The sequence below is a fragment of the Pipistrellus hanaki genome, assembly GCF_964339955.1.
Source record: "Pipistrellus hanaki genome assembly, chromosome: 5".
Classification (NCBI taxonomy): Eukaryota; Metazoa; Chordata; class Mammalia; order Chiroptera; family Vespertilionidae; genus Pipistrellus; species Pipistrellus hanaki.
In genome coordinates, this window is record NC_140507.1 from 32,261,562 (window position 1) to 32,278,812 (window position 17,251).

The window sequence follows — 17,251 nt, forward strand, 5'->3', positions numbered from 1 at the left end:
TTTCCTTTTCTTTTATAGGTAAATGTAAGTCATATTTTTAAAAATAAAGAAGTGATAGATCCCAAAATATAATTCAGGAAAAATGATTATGTCAGTATACTAGATTTCATAGATTCTGAATACCACACAGCCTTGCTTATAATTGCTTTATTTTTTATTTTTAAATATTTTTTTATTGATTTCAGAGAGGGAGAGATAGAAACATCAATGATAAGAGAGAATCATTAATTGGCTGCCTCCTGCACACCCCCTATGAGGATTGACCAGGAATCAAGCTGTGACCTCCTGGTTCATAGGTCGATGCTCAACAACTGAACCACACCAGCCAAGCACTTGTAGTGGCTTTATTTTATTTTATTTTAAATTTATCTTTAGTGATTTCAGAGAGGAAGGGAAAGGGAGAGAGAGACAGGAACATCAGTGATGAGAAAGAATCACTGATTGGCTGCCTCCTGCATGCCCTATACTGGGGATCACGCCCATAGCCCGGGCATGTGCCCTGATCTGGAATTGAACCATGACCTCCTGGTTCATAGGTCGATGCTCTACCACTGAGCCACGCTGGCTGGGCATAGAATGAAGGAAACAAGCTATGAATTGGATATGATTACAATCAGGATTTTTTACAATTGTGCCCTTATTGAAAGATTACAGTTATTAATTAGAGAGGCAACTTCCTACTAGCCAGAGCACTATTTATTAAAGGGCCATTTCCAAGGCCCTTGGACACTACAGTCTTCTATGACATTAGTGTCTAAAGGGCAATAGCAGCCTCAGGAAGGAGCAGATCCCATCCACTGCCTCACTCTGAAGAGACTCATCTTTCAGGGTAAGGAGGAAGCAGCAGGTAGTCCCTGTTTGTCTAACACACATTTAGACCAGATACTAGAAGACTAAAAACCATCCAGTAGAAGAATCCTTTAGGGCACCAACTTCCTCTGTGCTTCCACTCTCATGCTTTAGTTTGCTCAACTGCAAACTAGAAAAACTTGGGATGATGGGCATACACAAGAAATATGCCCAGTAATGAAATCCTGTTTTCAGGGCACCTTGAGGTAGTCAGCAGAAACATGATAGGTGGAGTCTAAATCAAAGTCCGATTTGGCCAAGACAAGTACAGAAGCATTTTTTTTCCTGAGTCTTATCTTTTAAATTCTAGCTGAGTAAAGCCTTTGGTGTATAAATTCTTTGATCTTTCTACCACGGGCAAATTTACAAGGACTGTCTTCTGGGATCCTGGTTCACTAACTTTTTTCTTATTTTTGCCATCATATCTGCCAATCACTCTCACATATGCCCTTCCTTTTGGATACTTTCTTCCCTCTATGTCATTCTCTACATGTTCCTATGTAACACTTTTGAGTTTTGCCTTTTTTATTCATCCTTACCATAAAAACTTGCAAAGGCTATTGCGTATGAGAAGATAGATGTCTTTGTACGAATTGTGGAAGATTTTTCAAACTCTCCTTTAAAAGAGAAAACAATGTCACCACCTCACTTTTTATCACCATGGCTCTGTCGCTCACTGTCCCTTCAGGACCTTGGCCAGCACCTTATTAAAGTGAATTCTGTAATCACACACACATTACTAGAAAATGATGTCAATGTAATTTTGTGGCTGGAATGTATAAGATCAAGAAAATTAGAAGCTGTTTTTCAGGGTCGAGTTACCCTGCCCAGATTTCTGTTCCTTTGTTACTCAGTGTAGTGTGTGGACCAGAAGCATCATCCCCTGCGTGCTTGTGTGACACGCAGACTCTCAGGGTTCATCCCAGACCCATTGAATCAGAATCTGCAGTTTAACAAGGTTTCTAGATGATTCCTGGGCACCTTGGTCAACAGTCTGGCCACTGGAGGAAAAGCAATGATAACCTTATTTTATGAACCCCAAGCCAACACTTCTCATCTGACAAAGGGGAGCGTCTCTCAATAGGGGCACGATTGTAAAAAAAAAATCCTGACTGTGTGGTTGGTGTGGGTGTGAGCCCCACAGACTCTGCAGGTTGGTGCCAGGCTGGTGTGCCCGCCCAGCTCTTTAGGAATCAGATGTATTATAAAACAAAGGCCCGCAAAGGCTGGCCTCTCCTTTCTCCAGAGCTTTGTTTTATTGTCAGCGCTTGCCTATGACACATGCCTGTCTAAATGTGTTTTGCTTTTCACCCATAATTCCCTACATTGACCACTTGGGGGGGGATCACATGGCATGGAGGGTCTTCAGTGCGACATGGACCTGCACACTGACCAAGGCCGCATTGCTCTGGTGTTCTAGGGCACGTGGGAGCGCCTCTGCCCTGCAACCATATCAAGCTCGTGGATGTCATGGAACTGAACTACTGGACCAGCAAAGGAGAGGGAGAGGTAAGCTTCAGCAGTTCGCCATCCGTGTCTGTGCAGGCTGCATGTAATGAGTAAAGGGAAAAAATGGAATTCTTTTTCTTTTCCCCTCTGTGTAGTCAGTCACTCTAAATTACTGCTTAATTTGACTCAACTGAATTCAGTATTTCCTCTCTCTTCTGTTTATGAAACAAGGCTATGGCAGGGCAGGTCTAACTCAAGATTTTAATTTTCAAATTTAAAAAAAAATCCCATTTTCTCCCTAAGTGGCACCGTCTGCTGCTGTGGATCTGTCCCAGCAGAAACCTAGCCGTTTGCAGAGAAGCCAGGTGGGGTTGATGCTCACTCATTCATTCCGTGCGAGTGGGCCGAAGCTGCCCGGCTGCCCAGTGAGGCAGGGACTGAGCCTCTGGCGGAATCAGCCGGCCATCAGTATCTGATGTGACCCCATCCGGTGTCACACAGCAGCACCTGCCGAAGGCCAGGGGGTTCCCAAGAAAGGAGAGATGGTGGAGGGAGGCCTGGGGTGGCCCGGGCAGACAGGAAAGATGGGGAGGTTGCTGCTTGAGAGAAAGCAGGAGACAGCTCCAGCAGCCGGTGGCTGTTGCTATCCCCTGTTGTTGTCATCACTGCCATCTATCTGCACAGCGGATTTCCCAGGGGGTAGCGCACGATTGCCCCCTGACAGCCTCCCATCAGGAACCCTTACGCTGTGGGCTGAGAGAAGCCGGTGTTTGTCCCCGCAGATATGTGTGAGGGGACCAAACGTGTTCAAAGGTTACTTGAAAGACCCAGAGAGGACAAAGGAGGCCCTGGACAGCGACGGCTGGCTCCACACCGGAGACATTGGGAAGTGGCTGCCGGTGCGTGTGTGGGGAAGCCTGGGGCTCCAAGCGCTTGGGTGGTGGGTGCACATCTGATGCGCTCTGAGGCAGGGGTCTTCTCCCTGTCCCGCCTGACAGCTAGCCACTCAGCAACACCTCCAGGGATTAAGAGGTTTGTCTGTACCTCGCCCCCAACGCTCTCTCCTCCACCCTCCTGAGGCAGGAGATAGGGACCTTTGTGGGAGGGCACAGCTGGAATGTGGGGCCCACTGCCTACCCTTCATGGTCTCCAGAAAGGCCTGCAGAGCTGTGGAGTCCGGGAGGCGGAGTACAAGGAGCAGGAGCTCATAGTTCTGGGAGGCCTGAGAAAGGCCGCGGGGGGAGCCCGGCCGCTGGCCCCCGCCAAGAGGTGGCCCTGAGCAGGAGGAAAAGCTTGACGCTACGTCGCTGTGGCTCTGACAGCAGGGGCTCTCGTGACCATGAGCAGAGCCTCATCCCTCTCTGGGACTCTGGGACCCACTTGTAGGATAAGAGGGTGAGACTGCGGGAAACTTCTTGGCTGTGGCCCCCCACCTTACAGCCCAAATCAGCTATTGTGCCTCATTCTGTCATTTATAAAATGGGGATAACACCACTGCTTACCTGCACAGTTACTGTGAGGAGTAAGTGAGATGATACATGTAAAGCAATTAGCACAAAGCCTGGCACGGGGGAGCTGCTTAGGTGAAAGCTATGAGCAGAAAAAGGCTCTGTTGGCTGAAGCCGAGAGCCCTTGCCTGACGCGGCCCGCCCAGGGAGTCTCTCTCAGGTTCTGGCGGGCGTTCGGAGAAGCTGAGTTTACAGGTCACGTGAGTGGTGGTGAGCTCTCTCCAGGGCTGGCGAGCTGGTTGCCCCTGCTTGGGTCTGTGTGCTTCCCTTCGAGAAACGCTCGAACCCGCAGCAGTTGAGGATGTATCCTTGATGTGTGCCCTGGGCCAGGGACTCTGCTCAGGGAGGGACAGGTCTTTAGACAGCGTCCAATCTTAGACAGTGCTCAGTGCGGTCTCATGAACTGAGGGCCAAGCTCACCTGGGGAAAGGCAGAGGGGGACACGTGCCTGCTGGGTCTGAGCTCAGGATATGCCCCGAGGAGGAGAGACTGGGAAGGACAGTCGGGGCAGGAGTAATGGCACGTGCTGAGTGGAGAGACATGGTGGAGTGAAGCTATCGGTTCTAATTGGGGGCCCACAGGTGCGGAAGAGGCAGACGGGAGAAGGCAGCGGGGCCCTGGACACTGATGGAGGGCAGATTGTCCCATCAACTAAGAAAGCTTAGGCTTCAGGTCCCTTCACTTGCATAGGCCCCTTCCAAGGTTCTATACTTCATTTTATATCTTTTTTCTTAAAGAGGATCCTCAAAGTTGGAAAAAGCTTAAAGCCTCACAAAGCCTTGGCTCTCCCAGTGATGCCCCATAACTGGCTGGTCAGGAGGGACTCACTGGGGGCTGTGTGCTGTGGGTGGAAGGCACTCTTTGGAGTTGGGCAGTAGCTGGGGCGAGAGTCCTGAGCATGGCCCAAGAGGGGAAATCTGAAGATGCCGTGAGAAAAGGGACAGCTGGAGCAAGGGGCTGGGCGAGAGGGTAGCCCTGGTGGGAAGGAGGGTGGCAGGGTGGGAGGGGGAGCAAAGGAGAGGGTAAATGCTGAGGTCATTCAGGGCAGAGCTTGAGTCATCAGTCTGTGTGCACAGTGGATGTCAAGAGCAGAGAAGTCACAGAGGAGCAGAGCTGGGTGGAGTCTGCAGGGTGGGGCAGGACAGGAGGGAGGGACTATGGCACTATGGAGTGATGGGTTGAGGCTCAGAGGATGCCATCTTTTTATGAAGCTGTTTGTCCAACTCCACAGGCGGGGACTCTTAAAATTATTGATCGGAAGAAGCACATATTTAAACTTGCTCAGGGAGAATACGTTGCGCCTGAGAAGATTGAGAACATCTATTCCCGGAGTGATCCTGTGGCACAAATCTACGTCCACGGGGACAGCTTACAGGTGAGTCCGCTGCGCTCCAGCCCTCCCACAGGTGCTGGGCCTGCTGAGAAGCCGAGAGTTAACCAGAATGAATTCCTAAGTATTTGGTGTCTTATTAAGTACCAAATTTATTTATTAAGTAGTAAACATTAATTTCTAATCAGACACCGTATTCATCTACATATTAGATTATGAGAGAAAATTCCTTGTTAAAGAAGAAATCTTAATTATGTAGGGTTTGATAAATTGCTTGATAGGTGATAAGTTGCTTGAAGTTATAGTAATGGACACTCCCGCTACTTTTAACTTCATGTGTATGTGTTTTTAAATTTTTTTTATTATTCAATTACAGTTGGCATACAATATTATATTAGTTTCAGATGTACAATGTAGTGATTTGATATTTGCATAACTTGCAACGTGATTACCCCAGTAAGCCTAGTAGCACCCACCTGTCACCACACGAAGTTATTACAATATTGACTCTATTCCCTGAGCTGTACACTGCTTCTTTTGTCGTTGCTATTATTAATCCTCACCCAAGGATATTTTTTTTTAAATATATTTTTATTGATTTTAGAGAGGAAAGGTGAGGAAGGGAAAGGGAGAGAGAGAATCATTGATCAGCTGCCTCCTGCACATCCCCTACTGGGGATGGAGCCCGCAACCCAGGCATGTGCTCTTGAGAGGAATTGAACCCGAGACCCAACAGTCTGGGGGCCAGTGCTCTAACGATTAAGAAAACTGGCTAGGGCTATACCCACTGCATTTATTTATTTATTTATTTACTTACTTATTTACTTATTTATTTGAGAGAGAAACAAGTTGTTGTCCCACTCATCCTTGCACTCACTGGTTGCTTCTTGCATGTGCCCTGACTGGGGATCGAACCAGCAACTTTGGTGCATCCGGACAACGCTCCAACCAACTGAGCTACTTGGCCAGGGCTTGTATCCATTACTTTTAACTAATGTTCTACCTATTTCCAAGAAGAATTTTGAAATAAGTTTAAGTAAAATTCAGAATTTCTACTGTTTTTATTTTGAAATATGCAAATGAACTTTACAGATAAATAGATATAATATTGCAACAATGGCACTGATGATGATATAGCCTAATATATTAAGCGAATATGTTATTTAATGTGGTTTAGGATTAAATTATTTGGAGAGGATTTATTATTATTATTCTGTTTTCAACATCATTTAGATTTAAAATTGTAAAGATTACTATGAATATAATCTTTGTGTTAATTGGATTGCTATAATTAAATATTATGAAATTATTTTTAATAATTAAATGAACCATATCAATGAGATGAAAGACCACATTAATTAAACAATTTTAAAATGTCATGAAATCCTGAGAAACGTATTTTGGTTCATAGAGTTGTTTGTTTACCATCCTGAAGATGTACTCATTTGAGTTTAGCTTGAGAAATAAAGGTACATGTAGGTCTAACTTTATTGATGCTTAATCCCCTTAGGTTTATTCTTTATTAATTTTTTTTACAAAGTTAGGTAAATATCAGAAAATAGTCAAGAATCTGTGATATATTGGTGGAAACATTTCATAATATAGCCTTATAGTACTTACTTTTACTGTTAGACTACAGATCACCACTTTAAAAACTTTTTTCATTAATATAATATTGTATGTCAACTCTACTTTAATAAATGTTTAAAAACAATATAAGGGCTTTTGTGATTATAAAAAGCTTTTGTCAATTGTTTTATTTTGGTGATTGGTATATCTTGTACTATCGTGTTTCCCCGAAAATAAGACATCCTCCGAAAATAAGACCTAGCGCATGGAAAGATAAGACATCCCCTGAAAATAAGACCTAGCGCAACTTTGGGAGAAAAAATTAATATAAGACACTGTCTTATTTTCGGGGAAACGGTAGTATCTTTAATTTTGTATCTATTTCAAAAATATAATGTTTTTAGAAAAAAATCAAAATAAATACCGTGACTAGGGAAAAAGTGCCTTTGTCATGACTTGCTTTTTTTTTTTTTTTTTTTGTGGGATTGCAGGCCTTTTTGGTGGGCATTGTTGTGCCTGACCCCGAAGTCATGCCCTCCTGGGCACAGAAGAGAGGGATTGAAGGGACGTACACAGAGCTCTGTGCAAATAAGGTCTGTACTGGGGGCTGTTTCCTAGAAGGTTGCTGGACCTTTTTTGATACTGCATTGTGAGAGAACAGGAAAACAGCAACTGGCGAAATTCGAACATGTAGGGAAATTTCTGACTTTATACATGGCTGGAATTCTAAACCAGGCTCACTTTTTTTTCTTAGAAAGTTTGATGAAACTATTGAATTTTCGAGCCAGAAGTCATCACAGGAAGCTTGTCCAGGCCTCTTGTGTCGCAGCGTGCAGGAGAGGCCACAGAGGATGGCGGCTTGCCCACAGCCACACAGCTGGTTAACAGCAGTGTCAGCTGTGACAGAGGCCTTCTCCGTCCTGGCCAAGCTCTCCCCGAGTGTGCGGTGGATTATGTATAATATCTACTGGGCTTGGAGAGACAGTCATGGAATTGAAAAAGTAACACGGTTCTTCATGCTTAGAGCATTAGGCACTCACACCTTACAGAAACCTCGTGTACATGGAGGGACCTCTGGAAGAGGATCTCTGTGCTCTGTCTCAGCCTCAGCCCCTCCGGTCACATGGTCTATTCCTCAGCAGCAACCACAGGCCCTATCGGTTCCACTGGGTCCTGGGCTCTGCTGGGGGTTACGGGGCCTCTGGGACTCACCAGGCTGACCAGAGGGCCACTTAAAAGCATCATGTTGACTTGGGGTGCTGAGCACACAATACAGTACACAGATGACGTTTATAGAATTGTACACCTGAAACCTATATAATTTTATTAACCAATGTTAGCCCAACAAATTCAGTTAGAAAAAAATCAAGGGGTCCCTTAGCCTGTCTCTCCTTGGGCATGCCTGGTACGTGCCAGATGAGAGGTGGCGTTGGCATGCTCCCAGCCAGTGTCGGCCCCGGCTGCAGGCGTGGGAGGGAGAGCGTGCTGGTGTGAAAAGTGGTTTTGATATAGTAATTTTGCCTGTATGATTCCATTCAGGAGCTGAAGAAAGCCATTTTGGAAGATATGGTGAGGTTAGGAAAAGAAAGTGGACTCCATTCTTTTGAACAGGTAACGGCAACCTTCCCCAAACTCACGTCAGCCCTTCACACGGTGATGAAAATGAAACTCGCCCGCAGGGACCCCGCCCTGGATTCCCCGCCCTCCATGCTGTCCAGGGCCTGCAGGCGGGCTTAGCCAACAGACCCCTGAAGGCCTGTTCCATCCTGACTGCGGCAGCCTGCGTCCAAACTAAAATAGGTCATCTATCGAGTGAGACTGCTCTTTGTCCTCGTAAATGTTCATAAAGCTGAAATATTACCCTGGCCTTCAGCACCGGATCATGTGTACATGATCTGTCTCCAAGATGCCTGCAACTGCCCAGACCAGAGCTCTGTGCTATTTTTACTTTTATGGGGACACTCTTCTTGACTAGCACAGGCAAGCTTTCCTGCTAGGACATCGGAAAAAGTGTGCTCCTTGGGCCAATGATCTATTAGCCCAGCATGCCCTCTACAAAAGGAAGAAACAAAGAATATTTTAGGGGAGGACACAGTAGTTCTCTAAGACCTTTTGTCGTTGCTAGGTTGGGGTTCTTACTGTAACTGAGTTCATAAGCATACATATATCATTTATAAACCCTCGTTAGTAAAAATCCAAAAAGAAAAGTTTATCAAGCAGGAAAATATTAATATACTGATTTTTTATGTTTCCTAGTATGTAATTAACATAACTGTTTTTCATAAAACTTTGCTTCTCCAATAGGGTATACCTGGAATCTATATAATTTTACTACCTAATGTCACCCCAATAAATTCAATTTTAAAAAATCGAGTGGTCCCTTAGCCTGTCACTTTTTTGGGCATGCCCGGTACTTATTTGCCACATAAAAGGTGGTGATTGGCATGTTCCAGGCAGTGTCAGTACTAGCCCCGTGTAGTATTAGGGATCTGCAAGGCTTATGAGAATTTTAAATTTTATATGCTCATTTTGATGATAATGTGAAAACATTTTTAAAACCAGTTTTAAATATAAAACTCTTGGAACAATTACTTGCAATTAAAAAACATTTCCACAGTTTAAGACTAATTTTTTTTTTTTTTTTTTTAAGTTTTGAACTAAGGGAATCTAAACACAGTTATAGGGTCTGAGGATAGTTGTTGTTTTTAAAATAGATCTTTACATTAACCTAACTTGAGAAACATTGCATTACTCTCATCTGACGTGCTTTAGGGCAAATAAGACCTGGATGAATAAATCTTCATAAAATTATAAAAATAAAAATTACGGAATCTGAGATACTCAGCAAGTTATACTTATCTTTCTGAATGAAAGGTCAGTTCTGGCATAATAATTATTTAAATTTCTAAATTTGGTAGAACTGACTTTATTGCCCTTCCATAGGCAGCTGTTGACCAGATAGAGCAGGAGTCACAGACCGGTGGTCGGAGGCCTGTCTGGTCCGGGCCTATGTGCTGGCCTCAAGGGCTGGCTCTGAGGGCACTGGGGATGCAGGAGGACTGGGACAGGATTCCTAAACTGACCACTTCCTGTGGCTCCTAAGGCCTTGCCCGCCCCCTTCTGGGTTTGGGATGCATGACCTACCCAGGGCATGTGGGGAATCATAACATCTAGAATCCTCTTCCTGGAAAAGACTACCAACCCTTAAGCTTATGCTAAAAAGGTACCTTTGGCTATGTTTCCAGTGTTAACCATTGTGCAAATTAGAGCTTTCATTGAGAGGAAACATGTTCTTGACTTTCCATAAGCCTTAAGCAGAGTTACTGCTCTACTAATCTGCCTTCACCATGGTAACGTCTAATACAGAGAAGTCATGTGGCACCTGAGAGGCCCGAGTTTTATTGCCAAGTCTGTCACCTCTTTGTTGGTCTGTGGCATCCTATCACCACAGCCAGTGTGTGCCCTCAGCTGACCACAGGAGAGCAAACACCAGGCCTCATGCCAGAGGAGGGTCCGCTGTTGTTACAGAGTTCAGAAACTGAGTTAACCCATATTCCATCGTCGGCCTGTTCTGTCCCCTTTCCCGCCAATATGAGTGATCAATTAAGGCTTAACACGAAAAAATTTACATACACACAGATAGGTATCCAAGTCCAAGGCTTAAATCATTCCATAAAAACTTTAAGAGTTCAGAATTACTGGGCAGGATTGATATGAATTAAACTTTGCATTAGAAAAATATTAATGGACTTCAATTTCCAGAAACAGACAGTTCCTGGAACTAAGCCAACCATTATTAATTTATGAAGATCTTTGAAAGATATATTTTAATGAGTAGGTAGGAAGCACTTAAAATAACTATCAATAATTTTTTAATGTAGGTATTTGGGGAAGTATTTGAGCATATTTAACTTTGGTTTAACCATTTTTCTTGACTTTTATGTGCTTTATTAGTTTGAATAGGCAACACAAAGTAAACTTCTACACTTAATAGATTTTTCAAATTCTGAATGGAAGCTCTTACGAAAAACATTTTATTGTATTTCCTATCATTGAAATGAATACTTATCTAATGAAAGTACCTTTAAGTTATAAATGAATTTAGCATTTTCCTATTTAATTTAAATATTTTTCTACTCTATTCTCTGTCCTACATTATTCACTCTATGTTTATTATCTATACCCAGAAGTGGAATTACTTGGGTAATTCTATTTTTAAAAATTTGAGGGACTACCATACTGCTTCCATAGTGGCTGCGCCATTTTACATTTCTACTAACAATGCACAAGGGTTCCAATTTCTCTGTCTCTTGACATACACTTTTTATTCTCTGTTGTTTTTTGTTGTTGTTTTGTGTTGTTTTTTTTTACCATCCTAATGGGGATGAGGTGGTATATACATTGATTTTTGAAGTAACATTTCCTAATTGTACCCATTGATTTTATTAACAGTTCTCACAGGACAGTGGCACCTGAAGCAGTGACCTCTCTCTCTTGTTTTCTGGCTTTTGTAACCCACATTCCAGTTTCTTTCTTCTTCACTCACTCCTCCCTGTCTCCCTGTCTCAAGTCTAGGCTGCAGTCTGTCCTTCATGCTAATACTTATATGGCCAATGGCTAAAGACTGCTTGGTGTCTCAGAAGCATTTCAACTTTACATGAATACTTGGTCTTCCCACCTCCAAAGAATTTTTCTGCTCCTCCAATTTTTTCTGCCCAAGCAGAAACTTAGAACCATCATCATCTCTTCTTCGTTACCACTTACCCAAACCAATTCTAAGACCTGTCCTTTCTCCCCCTGAAATCTATTTCTGTCTCCACAGCAAACTCGTGGCCCAAATCACCAGCAATCTTGCTTCTTGGCTGGTCTTCCAACTTCAACTTTTCCTCACTTCAATCCATTCCTAACAGGTTAATCAATCTAAAGAGCCATTCTGATTCTGTCTCTCGCTGTTTAGCTTAAAAAATTATTTAGGGTATTATTTCCAAACTCCCTACCTTGGCATATTAGTCCTTTATAATTGTATCTATCTCTCCAGCCCTCTCTCTCTTCTTCATTTGAATTACTAGTATGTGCTTCAGCCTACACTTGCAATGTCCCAAATATGTTTTGGCACATGCTTCCTCTGCCTAGAGCAGTGGTCGGCAAACTCATTAGTCAACAGAGCCAAATATCAGCAGTACAACGTTTGAAATTTCCTTTGAGAGCCAAATATTTTAAACTTAAACTTCTTCTAATGCCACTTCATCAAAATAGACTCGCCCAGCCAAAACCGGTTTGGCTCAGTGGTAGAGCGTCGGTCTGTGGACTGAAAGGTCCCAGGTTCGATTCCGGTCAAGGGCATGTACATTGGTTGCGGGCACATCCCCGGTAGGGGGTGTGCAAGAGGCAGCTGGTCGATGTTTCTCTCTCATCGACGTTTCTATCTCTCTATCTCTCTCCCTTCCTCTCTGTAAAAAACATATTAAAAAAAAAAAAAATAGACTCGCTCAGGCAGTGGTATTTTGTGGAAGAGCACTTTAAAGGGGCCAAAGAGCCACATGTGGCTCAAGAGCCACAGTTTGCCGACCACTGGCCTAGAGCACCCTCCTTCTACTCAGACCATATGGCAGCAACCACTCTCCCTGGCCCTTGCTATTGTCAAATGGATAAAGCCAATTTATCCTTCAGAGTTCAACTCGGCATCTTCTTTCAATGACTCCTGCCCAAGCCTGGGTTGGGTACTCTATCAGAAATGCATTCACTCTTTTTTTTTTTTTTTTTTAATATATTTTATTGATTTTGTACAGAGAGGAAGGGAGAGAGATAGAGAGTTAGAAACATCAATGAGAGAGAGTCATCGATCAGCTGCCTCTTGCACACCCCCTACTGGGAATATGCCCGCAACCAAGGTACATGCCCTTGACCGGAATCGAACCTGGGTTCCTTCAGTCCCCAAGCCAACGCTCTATCCATTGAGCCAAACCGGTTTCGGCTGCATTCACTCTTAACAGAAAACCTGACAGTGTCTTAAACACATAGGATGCATTTCTGTGTGTGTGTTTTTCTCACATAAGAAGTCCAAAGATAAGCCATCCAAGGTAGGTCCTCAAAGACCTGGGCTCTGCCTGTCTCCCTACTGTCCATTCTTAGTGTGTTGGCTCATCACCTAATGGTCACAAGGTAGCTCCTACGGCTGTGGGCCTGGCTCCTCTTCAAGGAAGGAAAAAGGAGATCGACCCATGACTGCCCAGTGTGTCTGCTCTACTGGATGTGGCTGCACTCCCTGAGGGCAGGGGCACCCATGGTCACTCTGTGTCCTCAATGCCTGGCACAGAGTAAGCAACCAATTCATCTCTGTTGACTGGCTAAATGAAGGAGTAGGACATGTCAAATAGGCTGACATGTTATTAACATAGTTTTGAGTTTTAAAAAGGCATAGTCGTTTTTTGTTTTTTGTTTTTTATTGATAATAGCTATTCCCATGTTCCTGTTTACTTTTGCCATGTATGTTATAAGTGCTGTGTTATATTCCTGTTAAAGATGTATTCTGCCTTTGGTTTTTAGGTAAAAGCCATTCACACCCATTCTGACATGTTCTCAGTTGAAAACGGCTTGCTGACGCCAACACTAAAGGCTAAGAGACCTGAGCTGAGAGAGTACTTCAAAAAACAAATACAGGAGCTTTACTCAACCTCCATGTGAAGTTCAAGGCAAGTTCTGCTCAGTACAATGGACTGTGTAGCAATATTATAGTTATTCACGAAAGAGTCAGAATGCTGCAGCTGAAAACGAATAAGCACGTGACTTCATGACTGAGCCTTTTCCTGCCCCGAGAGGTCTTTAACAATATTTTCTCTATCATCACCGAGTACACTTTATTTTTATTAAAATGATATTGTAGCAAGCTGCTAAAAATATTGCAAATGGCAATGTAAAAATCAAGACTTTTCTCAAGAACTATGTACCACTAAAAGAAATATATTCTCAATGTTCATAGCACTCCTATTAAACATAAAGAAAAAAACATAACTGATATGTTGTACTTAATTACTTGTGGACTAGAAATCAGATACAGCAAATATCCAGGCAATGTGGACTACCTCATTCAATAACCGATTGTCAAAAATCATAATTAGATCAGATCTAAAAATTAAAAGCAGGTGTGTGGAATCATACTAAAGTAAAATGTGGTAATTCACATTCTACCTAACTTTAGATTCTTCACACATGACAATCCTTTTGATGTGGGAAAAAAAGTTTTCTCTCTAATTTTTATGTTTATTCGTGAAATATGCAAATTCAGATATTCTTAAAATTAATGTTATATTTATATAACGTCACAAAAATATTTAAATATTTTCTCATTTATAAGCTCATTAAAACATTCAGAAAGAACCTAGAAAAAAAATGTAATGTATGACTACTTCAAGAACAGTGTATGTACATTTTTGGACTTCTTACAACATTAATTCTAAAAGCTGTCTGTTGATGTTGACTCTACAATGAGTGGGCCTGTGGAGAAGACCTGGGAACAGAAACCCAGAATTATTTCTCAGGGCGGGCAGCAATTAATCTATGTTCCTTGCAGTCTTCCATGTTCAATATGTCTGCCTTTGGCCTGGGAAACCCCAAATGGCTACAATTGTGAACAATTCCACTTTCTTTCAGCAAGACTAGCAAGGCATGATGTCAGGAGGAAGGAATGTTATTTCCAAGCAAAGTAATTTTTCCACAACATAATTTTGAATAATCTCTTCAAAATACCCACGGAAAACTTTTAAGTCCGTCAAAGATAAATATCTTCATGGGGCATAATTCCATTCATAAAATCTGAAATGCTTCTAAGCTTAACCACAAAGACCTCCTCTCCTGCATTATATATTTAGACACTTCTTGCACCTGGGTGTCAACAATTTCACATAATTAAACCCAGCATGAGCAGCAATTAAAGTCAAAGCTACAGATGCTCCATCTGAGAGGGAAATGTCCCTAGGAGAGTGTTTTATTTTTTTATGCTTTATTTCATTTTGTTTATTTGAGAGAGAGAGTAAGAGAGAGATTGATTTGTTGTTCTACTCATTTATGCATTCATTGGTTCATTCTTATATGTGCCCTGACCAGGGATTGAACCCACAACCTTGGTATAACTCTAAACCAGCTGAGAACCCGGCCAGAGTGAAAGTGTTTTCTTTAGAGACAGAACTCTGAAAGCAGAGATGGGGCAGTGTTCACAATCCAGAAGCCCCTTTCCCCTGGAACAAATCCATACTGTGAGTTACACGCTGCGTAATCACACAAGCCCTTCCATCAGTGATTATACAGGTCCAGTTCGTTCTTGGCAAAAGTGGACCACGGATGTATTTATCAGATTTTTATATATATTCCTTTGGCATATTTTCTTTGCATACCCACTACTTGTACTAACAAATTTGACTTTTTGTAAATGAGCTAGTTCTATGCACATTAATTTTAAAAGGCATTTCTAAATAAACAAATGCTAAAATATGCCCAAGGCCACATCTACATAGCATTGTTGTTGTTGTTGTTGTTGTTGTTGTTTTTGCATTTAATATATATTTGACTAATTAAAAGGGAAAATCATTATCTGAATTGAATATTCATACAATTTTAAAGGCAAATAGTTTCACATCTTGAAAAAAATGAAGCTGTTTCCCATTGTCCTTCCATTTAACATAACTACATAATTGGCTTGGTTCCCAAAAGAATTTTGACAATGTCATATAACTAATTTAAAACTTATTTTGGTTCTGTTTATACTTCATAATAGTTAGATATGATTGAATATAGAAACGAAACAGTATGTATTAATGGAAAAATTCTTCTTGCTTCATATTTCCCAACTTTATTTAGAGGAGGAAAGTTTGTATTTCTCTTTAACCAACATAGAAAAAGGTTATGTACTTAAAACAGTGGATGTCAGACCATTTTAAGTCTAAAGATATAATAGAGATCAATTCCTTAAACATAGACATGTTCTTAAAGACATTTATCTGTAAAATGTGTGAATTACTAACACATTTGAGTGTTTCTCATTCAAATGTGTTAGTAATTCACACATTTTTACAAACGAATCTTGTGTATATTTTAAAATAGAATATGCACCAATTTTTTTCCCTTTTGCCATAAAAGACATCTCTATATTATACCTTGATTCCCCCAGGTGAGAGGAAACTCTGACCAGGTGTGGTGTGTAGGCCTAGCTCCAACAGTTAGGAACTCACAAACTCAGGAGTCCGAGGAATGAAAATATATATATATTTTCTTCCTCACATGAGCAAGTCAACCTTTCATTCCTAATTTAGGTAAAACGGCCAGCATGAGAAAAAAAATTAGAAGTTTCCATTGCTATTTTTATAGTTGGGTGATGTTTTAGCAACTTGAAGTTGGCACTTCACTTGATTGTATTACCCATCAGAGAACTAATAATCTTAATTTTCTGCAGTAAAGAAAATGAATTATTCTTTATTTTCCAAATATATAAAGCACAAATGTGATCTAGTTATTTAGAATACAAAATGCTACTAAATGAATGTAAAGAATGGAAAGAATGTATTTTTGCATGAAAACAGACTACTTACAAACCTGCTTAATTATCTCAGGAAAAAATGAATAATCTTATAAAATTGATAAATTATATGTTGAGCTAAGTTGCTGCATTTTCTTGCCTGTTTTTATTTTAAAGGAACATATACATGAAAAGACAAAATGATCCTGGTAGTCTGAACTTTCTCTCAAGTATGCTGCACAGTCCTTTCTGTGAATCTACAATCAACGGCAGTGAGAATGGGGTTAGCCTCCGAGTGAGGACAAAGCCCTCATGGGAAACGCCAGTTAGACTCTATGCATGGTTATCACCAGAGGCAATAGACAAATACCTGGCATACAAGCATTTCTAAACCTGGTCCCAAACTGAAAAGGTTTTCATGACAGTTGCTTTTAAACATTTATCTGACTGGTTCTTTTCAATTTTCCTTGTTAAGTCATTGCAACAAATGCATGAGGGGGGAAAATGGCTATTTTTTTGAAGAATTGCTTATTCTACTTTCAATTTTTAAAAAGGAGATTAAAATATTACTTTTTAAATATGCATATAAGTATCTCAACTATAGTTATATTTTAGTTGCTTTGTTATAATAGCATGCCTAACAAATATAAAATGCATTTATGAGAACTTTTGTAAAAAAAATAAAGATTTTTTTGTTTCTCAAAGTTACTTATAATTATTATTTTACCTATTCATGTCATATAATCCCATGATGTTAGTATATTTGGTAATCATCCATCATATGTAGTGGGGGGGGCAACGGTAAGATATGTACACATATAATACGTTAATAAAAAAAAAAATCATCCATCATAGTACTCATGGCAAATATAGTATCAAGCCATGTCACTAGTCTGCATACTCCTCATCCTCCAGGGACCCCAAACTTCAAAGCCTATGGTTCCCCAAGAGGCTCTCTTTTGTTTTGTACTTGGCTGCTACCAAATGTGTCCTGCATTTAAATCTCTTTCATAATTAAAAAAAACACACAAATATATT

At 41.4% G+C, this 17,251-nt stretch overlaps 1 protein-coding gene across 14 annotated transcripts in view; it reads left to right on the forward strand.

Moving 5' to 3' along the window:
- ACSL6 (acyl-CoA synthetase long chain family member 6) overlaps positions 1–16,921 on the forward strand; it is a 52,848-nt gene extending 35,927 nt beyond the window's left edge. For 8 of the 14 annotated variants that reach the window (XM_084886611.1, XM_084886605.1, XM_084886613.1 and 5 more), the window contains 6 exons: positions 2,270–2,358; positions 3,081–3,197; positions 5,038–5,181; positions 7,197–7,298; positions 8,245–8,316; positions 13,252–16,921. In XM_084886611.1, coding sequence (XP_084742737.1) covers positions 2,270–2,358; positions 3,081–3,197; positions 5,038–5,181; positions 7,197–7,298; positions 8,245–8,316; positions 13,252–13,389 — 662 coding nt within the window. In that variant the 3' untranslated portion in view covers positions 13,390–16,921. The remainder of the gene's footprint in view (positions 1–2,269; positions 2,359–3,080; positions 3,198–5,037; positions 5,182–7,196; positions 7,299–8,244; positions 8,317–13,251) is intronic. The other 6 variants (XM_084886612.1, XM_084886607.1, XM_084886610.1 and 3 more) reach the window with 1 other exon arrangement.
- The last annotated feature ends 330 nt before the right edge of the window (positions 16,922–17,251 follow it).